The 10,531-nt window shown below is 33.2% G+C and overlaps 3 protein-coding genes and 1 long non-coding RNA gene across 4 annotated transcripts in view; 1 reads left to right on the forward strand and 3 right to left on the reverse strand.

Moving 5' to 3' along the window:
• The first annotated feature begins 596 nt into the window (after positions 1-596).
• Positions 597-3,008, forward strand: LOC106777496. The gene is made up of 3 exons (XR_001376959.2): positions 597-797; positions 952-1,031; positions 2,799-3,008. It is a non-coding gene; the product is annotated as an uncharacterized LOC106777496 (long non-coding RNA).
• An 877-nt stretch (positions 3,009-3,885) lies between these two features.
• LOC106777502 (2-oxoglutarate-dependent dioxygenase DAO-like) lies at positions 3,886-5,468 on the reverse strand. The gene is made up of 3 exons (XM_014665075.2): positions 5,131-5,468; positions 4,645-4,963; positions 3,886-4,196 (listed from the first exon to the last, which is right to left on the reverse strand). The coding sequence occupies exons 1-3, from the start codon at positions 5,466-5,468 to the stop codon at positions 3,951-3,953; spliced, it is 903 nt and encodes a 300-aa protein (XP_014520561.1). The 3' UTR covers positions 3,886-3,950.
• Positions 5,469-7,286: 1,818 nt separating this feature from the next.
• On the reverse strand, positions 7,287-8,956 carry LOC106776700. Its single transcript, XM_014664178.1, has 3 exons — positions 7,589-8,956; positions 7,416-7,509; positions 7,287-7,321 (listed from the first exon to the last, which is right to left on the reverse strand). Exons 1-3 carry the CDS (start codon positions 8,954-8,956, stop codon positions 7,287-7,289), a joined length of 1,497 nt encoding a protein of 498 aa, XP_014519664.1.
• Positions 8,957-9,258: 302 nt separating this feature from the next.
• The window catches only part of LOC106776701 (2-oxoglutarate-dependent dioxygenase DAO-like), a 3,149-nt gene continuing 1,876 nt past the window's right edge, over positions 9,259-10,531 (reverse strand). The window contains exon 3 of the mRNA XM_014664180.2: positions 9,259-9,391. Coding sequence (XP_014519666.1) covers positions 9,259-9,391 — 133 coding nt within the window. The remainder of the gene's footprint in view (positions 9,392-10,531) is intronic.

Raw genomic sequence — 10,531 nt, forward strand, 5'->3', positions numbered from 1 at the left:
TATATGAATATCTAAATTTTTTATATTTATTTGATATTATTTTTAATTATTTTTTTAAAAAAAAAGAAATTACAAAATTTTATATTTTTTAAACTATTTTATTGTTATATTTTATATTAAATAAATATAAAGTGTCTCATGATATTATTATTTTAAAAATATTACTGGCTACTGGTTCATGTTATCGTTGGAATTAATGTGTAATTTTATTAGAAAATAACAAAATTCGATGTCTTTAAGACGAGGAAATAGATTCAGCCCACGATGTTGTGTCGATGGATCGTTTGCATATGCAGAAAGGAATTCAAAAGGAAAACGCTTTTTCTAATTGCTATACTTTCTTAAACTTTACTAAATTTATTATTTTTACTTTTTGTATTATTTATTATTGGTAGCTCTTCTTGTGTTCTTTTCGCATCTTCATTTAACAACTATCATAAAATAATCTTAAGTTATAATTAAGTAATTTTTTCCTAATCATTAACTTTAATTTATATCAGTCATAACTTCAAAAGAATAATTCATCATGTAAGGATCAGTAAATTCAGATTTTTAAGAAAGATGACAGGTGTGTATGGAAAAGAGTAACAGTTATATGAGTTAAAAATTTAAAAAACGTAAACACTCTCTCTGCATGCACCCTCTCACTTTACTGAATTTCTTTCTCTTTAGCTCTCCAAAATCTTATCTTGCAGCTGCTCATTTTCATTCCAATCCTCTTCTATTTCTTTCAAATAGATTGTGCTTGAAGCATGATAATCTTCCATCGGTTCAGTCCAGTGGTTACTCCTCGTCTGGTAAGTGTTTCCTTTTCCTTTTCCCTTTCCTTCAAATTAGGATGGGGGATCATGTAATGGTTCTGTTGCATGTAACCCTTTTTTGTCCCTTTTCCTGTACTGACTTCAATCAGATTCTAAAAATTTAATTCTATCACCTAATGGTGATTTATAGGGTAGTATGGGTAGTATAAAGTTCCTGGAAGCATAAAGGTGTGCTGGAAATTCTCTTGAGTTCAAGTGCTGAAACCTAAGGTAAGGGAAGTTAGGCCTCTTCTCTGTTTTTGATAAATTTTTGGTTGCATGATTTGTAAATTTTGTTTGAAAGGTGTAAAATGAAGTGTGTGTGTGTGAACTTTGATGTAGATCTTGTTACTGTTGAGTAAAACCCGATGAATTAGAGATGTGTCTGTTGAATGGATTTTCGTATGATATTTTAAATGGTGGTTTCGAAACTGTTACAAGTGAATTTCTGTAGTGTGATGGAATTATTGAGATGTTAGAAACTCTTATGATGTGGCCTGTTAGACAGGAAGTTGAATAAATTAGATGTCTTAAGGCAAAATTGAGGGAAGTGGCATAATGGTTTTTAGATCTTGTGGTTGTGGTCTGTCTTAGACCATTGGGAGATTATAACTAAGTTATTCCATGGCTTAAAATAGTTTCTAGGTAGTAAAATTAGAATTTTGACATCTTAGCTGATAAAAATGTAGATGATTGGAAAATCAGTTCAGTTATTATAATGATAGAGTCCAAATTCAAGGAATTAGACTAGTGATTTTTAGAGTTAGAGGTTAGGATCTGGTCTAGGCAATTAGAGTCACTTAGTTAAATCAAATATGACTTATTAGTAGCATCAAAATGGCCTGAAACACTTTCCAAATGGTAAATCTGAAATTGAACCTTTTAGTAACTAAAATTGAAACTTTAGATCCTAAATTGATGCATAATTACTAGAGATTGATGTTAGGAGTGTGTGTGAATCTTTAGACAAGTTTAATTCAACCTATACTTCGAATTTAGAGTGTTAGAAATTCACCAAATGGCCTAGAGTAAGTTTTAGGTGTGTGAGTTCCTCAAATCTGCAGAATTTCGCGCTGCAGATTGTGCAGAGTCGCCTAGCGCACTCTGCGAGGGGCTTCTGTCAGGAAAAATTCGAACAGCGCACCATAGGGTGTGCACTCAGCGAATTTTCTGCGACAGATTGAGTATTTTTAATGATTTTGACGTTTTGGGGGTTCCGGACGTCCGTTTTGGACGTTCTTTAGGTCGTTCTGGGGGTTTTTGACCCTTCCGGATCCATTGGTGAGAGTCTCCAAGCTTTTTAAATTAAGTAAGTGTTGGTAATAAAATGCTATAAAGAAATTTATATTAATAAATGATGTTTCTGCGAAAGTATGATTAATGGACGTAATTCCATGATCCTCAAGGGAGGTTACATGGTGGTGCCCTATGGTTTGTTGTGATTGACCGTATGAATGGTCGGAGTTCCAAATGGGGTTTATCCTGACATTCTAATGACCATCCATGCTCAATTAGAGAGTGATGAGTCATGTGGTGAGAATAGCAGGAGGTCCTAGTAATAGGTGCTACGTGGAGGCCTATTATTCGGTAAAAGGCTTACACTTGTGTGTGGTCGGATGAAACCCCTTGGCAATGGCTTTGCAAAGCAGTAGGGCCACAACAAGTGCACAAACCCCTAGAACTCGACATTTCATACTAGTCCGGATGGTCAAATCACGCGGTCGGTCATTGGTATCAACAAAATGCATTTGGTCTTAGTTTGTATTGTGTTATGGTTTTTGCATGCTGTGTGTGATTGTATAACATGATAGTTAGTTCCATTTAATGTATAATTTGATAGCATGTTTACTGGATTGATTGTGTGCATGTTGTTATGTATATGTTAGTTTATATTTGGACTTATCTTACATGTTTTTCAACCTAACTTTGCATTTGTATGTGTTGTATGTGTTTGCCTTCTTCCTTGCGATGATCATCCAATCTTTTGGATGTGAGCAGAGGGAGAGGATGTTCTCCTGGAGCAAGCTTTGGAGCCAGAGGATCCAGTCACTACCTCTTAAAACTCTTTCTATTAGACTCCTTTCTATATTTTGAAAAACTTTGTAGCTTATATACAACACCTAGTTTATATTATTACTCTTAGATCTTTTCCATTATTTTAAGAGACTCCTTATGTACTTAAAGTTTTTAATTTTATAACCCCTTCGAATGACTGTAAATATTATGACTTTAAGTATTTTCTTAAACTCTTTTACCTTATTATAATGTTACATCCTGATATATTATACTCAACTTATAATTTTGGGATGTCACACATCAAATTTTAACTATAATCATATTACTATTTTCTTTTTTATTTTTTTAACTTTTTGCACCAAATATTTATTAAGTAATTTATTTTATGGAAATAAAGATATATTTTAAATTTATTTTTCAAAAAATATAACACTAGAAAAAGATCTTACTATGATAAATATTTCTATTTTAACTTTTTCTTCTTTTTTTAATTTAAAAAAAAAAAGTTCGAAAACCGAATTCTAACTTATATTAAAAACCATGGTATTTATGTAATTAAAATGCAGTGTGCCATTTGGGAAATTAAAAAGGCCAAGTGTCAACGTGGGAAGAATTTCCCATCTTAGGTGCCGCCGACTAAGAAGTCAAACCTTTAATTTAACCAATAAGTGCCCCTTGCTATTATATACATTTTTAAATGAAAATGTTCGACTATAGCAACATAAAACATAAATACAAAATAGTTTAATTATTTGATTAAATACATAATAAATAAATAACAGAGCATAAATATAAATTAATATATATATATATATATATATATATATATATACTCATGAATAAATACATAAATATAGATTATCTTGTAATTTATAATTTTGATTGGAAAGGAATGAAATCAGAGTTTGTAAATTTTGGTGAAATAATACATGTTCTGTATGTTCTTTTCTTTTTAATTCTTATATAATATACATATTCACGTATTGTTAAACATTAAACATAAGCAAAAACTCANCAAATTATTATTTTTCAACAACATTCACACAAAGTCAANANTNAATATCCATGAACAGCAGGTATCAGTTACTTAAAACATGACTCCTTTCAATTATTCCTTAATCATAGTTTCAATGACTAGGCCAAACGGAACAGTTCTAGGGTTTGATCAGTGTCACACATCTTATAAACTTTGAGATTCCTGTAATCTTCATAAGGAAAAGGTTGATACAAACGGGGGTGATCATGGTTCACCAATTCTTCTGGGGCTTGAACATTCCTGTTCTTGGGTCCTAAGATTAACGTACCAATTGAAAGACGTTTGCTTCCTTCCTTGCATAGCACACGTTGTTGCACATTGCGAAACCTCCCATTGCTCCAGACCTGCATATATATGCATACATTTATTTATATTAATTCCAACTGCATGCTCACAGTTTATCACCAATACCAGCATAAGTACATTTNCTTTTATAGTTTCATGCTATCTTTAAATAACCTGCTTTCTCATCATCTCTAATACTATCAAATTTCTCTTTAAGTGGATATTACTCAGACAAAGAATCTACACTATCACCAGCAACACAGGTTATATTTCTGTCAGAGATTATATATATATATATATATATATATATATATATATATATATACACACACACACACACACATGACACGAGTCTTATCTCACGTAAGTATTTAATACAACTTTTAACTCAAAATTTGAAGATAATGTATATATAAAGTTATTCATAACAATTTCTGCAATAAAGAACAAGTTTTGTTTTGTGCAACTGAATGTTCAGAGTTTAATTGGTGATTTGTGTATACTTACACGAGCAATGTCTCCAAGATTGACAAGAAAACTCCCAGGGAAAGGACGGATTGGCACAAAGTGTAAAGAAGAGTCCTGGATTTCAAGACCACCAACGTTTTCATCATCCTTAAGAACAGATAGGAAGCTTGAATCTGTGTATATTCGAAATGCTGAGTACCATATTGTTTGTGGTGTGAAGTTATATTTGTGAAATCTAANCTCGTAGAGCCAGTCCTCGAAATCAGCACCTTCGACTACACCAAGAGATTCAGCCATCTTTTGTGCTATTTTTACTGCCAAACCATGAACAGCTTCTCCATATTCCTCCATTGTTTGCCTAGGAGGAGGAAGATATTATCAGCAACACTTCACACTTTACAAGACTCTCAATTAAGTGTAAAACCATCATTAACCTCTACTTTGAAAGTGCCGAGATTTTCCAAAAAAGAAAAGGATAACAGAAATTGGTTCCAAGAAAGAGAGAGATGAAGAAAGAAAGCAAACCTTTGTTGAGGAGAGACATGAAGTTGAGAACAGAAATTGTGCATAGATTGTGATGAAGAGATGTCATAGATTCCTATAGCCTCGTAATAAGGGAGGAGTAGAGTTGGTCCGACGTAACCACCACCAGAAATGGCTTCTTTGTTGCGTTTCTTGGCCTCCAAAGGAAGATCATGCAGAGCTTCAACCACCTTCTCCATGTCAGCCACTAGGGTTGGAGGAATAGAGTGGTTGATGATCCGGAAAGAACCCAATCTTTCACATGCTTCTCTTAGTTTCTCTAACTCTTCTTTCTCACAAATTTTCTCCATATCAATCACTACTGGGAAATTCTCCGCCATAGGTAGGGACTACACTTACACACGTATATTCTCACTTTCTTTATATAGATATTTTTAGTTAATTTTTTTTTTATATTAGTTTTTTTTCTTATATATTTTATATTTTCCGTGGTAGGGGCCATATCTGCATGTCATTGTTTGCTCTCTATGAAGGTAAATGGTGGGTTCTCTTTTCCTTATTACTTAATATAAGGGATAAAATAACTATAAAAAATTAAACTTTTGTATTTGTAAAAACAAAGTGTGATAAAGGATAATATCTTATGGATATAAAAATTTGTTGGTTGTAAAAACATTTTTTTTTATACTCATATGTTCAGCAATTTATGTTGAAAAATTAGTTTATGGAAAAATTTATTTTGTAAATTGTAATGGAAGCATATCTATTATAAAAGAGAAAAATAATAATGCTATGACAAAGTTATTCACTTTAATACTGATCAAATGATACTTGTGGTTCCAATAATGATTTTATTTAACCAATGACATTGTATCATTTTATAAATTAATGACTTAACATCACACATCAATGACACGACACAATGTGAAATGAATGTGTTACTAGGGTCTAACGGAAGACTGGTTGTGTCTTTTTCTAAGAGAAATTCTCCCTGCATCTTCAGGTATTCTTCCTGTACCTTTAACTTTTTCAGATTGCCCTTGTGACTGTTTGCATGTGTGTACAACAATATAAAAAAAAGGTTAAACTACTCCCTTGGTCTCAATATTTGTATGAAAATCCGAGTTTGGTCCTCAAGTTTTGAACTGTCTCAATTGGATCATATGTTTTGTAAAAATGCATACATTTTACTCTAACCGTTAATTGTCTCAAACGGCATTAACTTAAGCTGAGTTGTATTTTATCTTTTATCCATGTGGCTTTGTGCACTAAAATTTGATGGCTCTTGTGTTTTATCTAGGTGGATGACCAAACCCTAATATTTAAGGGCATCCCCTGTCTTCGAAACTATATTTTGGTGTTGGGGAAGAAGAGGTTTTTCTTTCGTCTTGGGGAAGAAGAGGTCGCCAAGCAGTATGGTGTTTAGGTGTTGGTAAGGATATGTCTCGATCATCAACCTCTTGTAAATGTTTGGGTTTAGCCATGCAACATAGTAGTGAGAGTCTTAGGAGGTTGGGTTCAAAACCAACATGCTTCTGTGGTCAGAATGTTGTGTTTCGTATTGTGAGAACCCCTAAAAACAAGGGGAAAAAATTCTAGGGTTGCCCTAACTTCAAGGTGAGGTTTACATAAGCATAAATCTTTGTCTATTTATTTGGATTTTTACGAAGGAGTGTGTGTTGTTGTTGAACAGGGTGGGATTGAAGAATTAGTTGGCTGCAACTTCTTTGAGTGGTGCATTGAATAAGGAAATGAAGGAGTGGTAGTGTAAGAAATGAAGAAGTAGGTGTGATGAGCATGGAGCACAGTGTGCTACAGATGGAAGAAACTTATGGTGAAAAGATGAGAATGACTTTTATAGAGAAAAATTTAGTTAAGTTGGAAAAGTGGTTGAAATTCTTAGTGGGGATGTTCTTTGTGATATTTGTTTTGAATGTAATTGTATTAGTAATGTTGCTGAAACTTGGTTGAAACTTGTATTAGCAATGTTATTTAGTTTCAAGTAATGAAAGTTGGCTTTTATGTAATGTGTCTTTTATTTATGAAAGTTAGTTATTACAGTGATAATGTGTCTGATTTAATTTTTTTTAATTATATTGGTAATTTAAGTGGAAAAGAAACATGATAAAGTAAGGACCAAAAGATCATGACTGATAACAAAATTGGGCAATAATCACTGCCATAACCAAAATCACAACTTACTTGAGCTGTGAATCTAGATCTTGACCAAAACCTGCAACAGAAGAAGGAAGAAACTAGGTTATCATACATGACATATTGAAATGTGCATGTGGCAGCCCTCCACATCAAATTCTTCAATATTTGACCAGTAAACCACTTCCTGAAGTTAGCATAAAGGTGTCTGATGCAGAATCTTTTTTCTTTCTTAGGCAAAAGCTCTTCAATAGCTTGTACCAACCCCTGGAAACATCAATATTTTAATCAAACATACATAAAGCATAAAGTAAAAAGAATAAAATAATGTAAGTAGTGCATGTACCTTTTGTTGATCAGACATCCACGTGCACGCTCCACGTATTTCATTACTCCCAAGGTCTTCAACCAATAATTGCAAAAACCAACTCCAACTATCTTTATTTTCAACTTCAACTACTGTATATGCAAGGGGTAGCATTTGGTCATTTGGATCCCTACCAACAGCGGTAAGCAGCTCTCCCTTATATAGACCTTTCAAAAAACAGCCATCTAAACAAATGATGGGCCTATAACTCATAAAATTGTCCTTACATGCTTTGAGACAAACATAAATTCTTTCAAAGATGGCCTCACCATTATCACTGTTCACTTTAATCTTTACCGTTGACCCTGGGTTACTTCTCAAGACCTCATGTCCGTAGTCATGAATCCTTCTAAATTGCTCTTTAAAATCTCCTTCACGTTCATTTGTTGCCATTAACTTGGCCCTTCTTGCTTTGGAAATTGATACATTGGTGTTCCATTTCCTTAGTGTTTTATTACGTATAACTTGTACCTTTATACTTGGATTATCATGCAACGACTTATCTATTTCATGACTTAACCACTTATTATTTGTCATTTTAATATTCAGTTGCCTACTGCAAGCATGAGTATCAACAATCTTCCTTAACTGCCAAATCTTTCTTGTTGGCAAATATCCACAGTAAGCTACCCATGGGCACTTTTTTTGCCCACCCATGCATCTCACCCGAACCCTACATTTATCATTCTTTACAAACTTAAGATCCCTCCCAGTATGAATAGCATAACTTCTAATAGCTTCCTTAAAATCCTCCTTATCATTAAATATAGTACCAACTTCTGATTTATAATCTGTCATTGACTTTTTCTTTCCAAATGTAGGAAAGGGACATCGGCTTGGTTTGTCTGCACTGTCATCCTCCTCACTACCATTATCTTCTAGAGTTAACAGCTTTTCAGACTCCAAATCATCATCAGACAACCCCCTACCACTGTCTTCCACCCTGTAATCTTCATCACTGTCCTCCAAAGAATCCACTTGCACTTCTTCCTCATTGTTTTCTACTTTCTCCAAAGGATCCACTTCATCTTCTTCCTCACTGTTTTCTACTTCTTCCAAGGAATCCACTTGAACTTCTTGTTTAACGTCCACTACATTCACTTCCTCCACCTCCATTGTACCCAGTTCATTCACCTCCAGTGCACCAACTTCCTCCACCTCCATTGCACCCACTTCCTCAACCTCAACTGCACCAACTTCCTCCACCTCAACTGTACCAACTTCCTCCACCTCCAGGGCACCCTCTTCGTTAACCTCCACCACACCGTGTATCTCAACCTTCACTTCATCATGTGTCTCCAACTTATCACCACAGTCAACAGGACGTTCCACAACATCCTTTTCCATCTGAACTTCTTCCTCCCATTTCCTTCTACACCAGCCTCAACCCCACTACCCTCACCAGTTTCTGAAGGCCCTTGGCAAAGGTAAAGAATTTCATTCTCATTCTCATTTTCTACAACCTCTGGTTCGCTAACTTTATGCACAACATATAAGTCCACTTTCCCCAAACATTTAGCCACTTTCATCATATTCATAACTCCTCTGTCGTCATATAGGTCATGTAAAATATGTTGAATACTGTAAACTAACTCTTCTACTTCCATGTAACCCATTTCTTTAATTGAACCAACTACTCTAAAATAACTTCATGTGTCGAGGTCAATGTCCCAAGAAGATATCTCCCCACCTATATACTTAAAGGGAACCACGTCCTTTATCAAGGTCTCACCATGGTGGACCACCACCTCAAACCTATCGTCACACATCCCAAACCCTACCCTGCAAATGGAAAGGGGGACCACTTTCATAAATTAACACCCATGGGACCAATTTCAACACCCAACACAACTACTTTTTCAATAAGCACCCAATTTGCGACAAATAAAATCATATTTTAAGTAATTTCACCCATTAAAAAACAAACACACAATCCACTTATTAAACACGACAAACATCATGAATCAATGACAAACATTTAATAATGCGATCAATAACTAAGAACACTAACCTCACGAAACAAGGTCGTCGACGAACCACGAAGCTGGATTGCTGAAGCTGGTTGTTGAACCCTAAATTTGTGGATTGTTGAAGGTGCTTGATGAACCCTAAATCGCCCAAAAAATCTCAATCGCAAATTTTACCCAAATTTGCTTTTGACCAAAATTACTTCATTTAATTACCCCAAATTCAATTTTTATTTTAATCCTAACTTTACTAAATTCCACGTCATAATTAATTATTTTTTTAATACAATACAGTGTCAGCACAGCCAAAACGTTACAACTCATCAAATATTTATCAATTGGGCAGCTCTGCCATTAGCAAAACTAACGCCATAAGAAAAAAGGACTAACTTCCACAGTTTTTGCAAAAAGTAAGACCTTAATGAACTTTTTAAAAAAGAAAAACGACTTTGAACAAACCTTAAAAAAAAAGAGACCAAAATAGATATTAAACCCTTTCTTAAACTTCAAGTAACTTTAATAAATTTATTTTTCTTACTTTTTGTATTATTTATTATTATCGGTAGCTCTTCCTCGTATTCTTCTCGTATCTTCATTAAACCACTATTATAAAATAATCTTAACTTATAACTAAGTAATTGTTTTCCTAATCATTAACTTTAATTTAAATAAGTCATAATTTCAAAAAAAATAATCAAATTTTAACTATAATCATATTATTATTTTCTTTTTTATTTTTTTAACTTTTTGCACCAAAATTTTATTAAGTAATTTCTTTTATGGAAATAAAGATATATTTTAAATTTATTTTTCAAAAAATATAACACTAGAAAAATATCTTACTATGATAAATATTTCTATTTTAGAATATATATATATATATATATATATATATATATATATATATATATATATATATATATATATATATATATATATATATATATATATATAT

Source organism: Vigna radiata, chromosome 11, assembly GCF_000741045.1.
Source record: "Vigna radiata var. radiata cultivar VC1973A chromosome 11, Vradiata_ver6, whole genome shotgun sequence".
In the NCBI taxonomy this organism is placed as follows: Eukaryota; Viridiplantae; Streptophyta; class Magnoliopsida; order Fabales; family Fabaceae; genus Vigna; species Vigna radiata.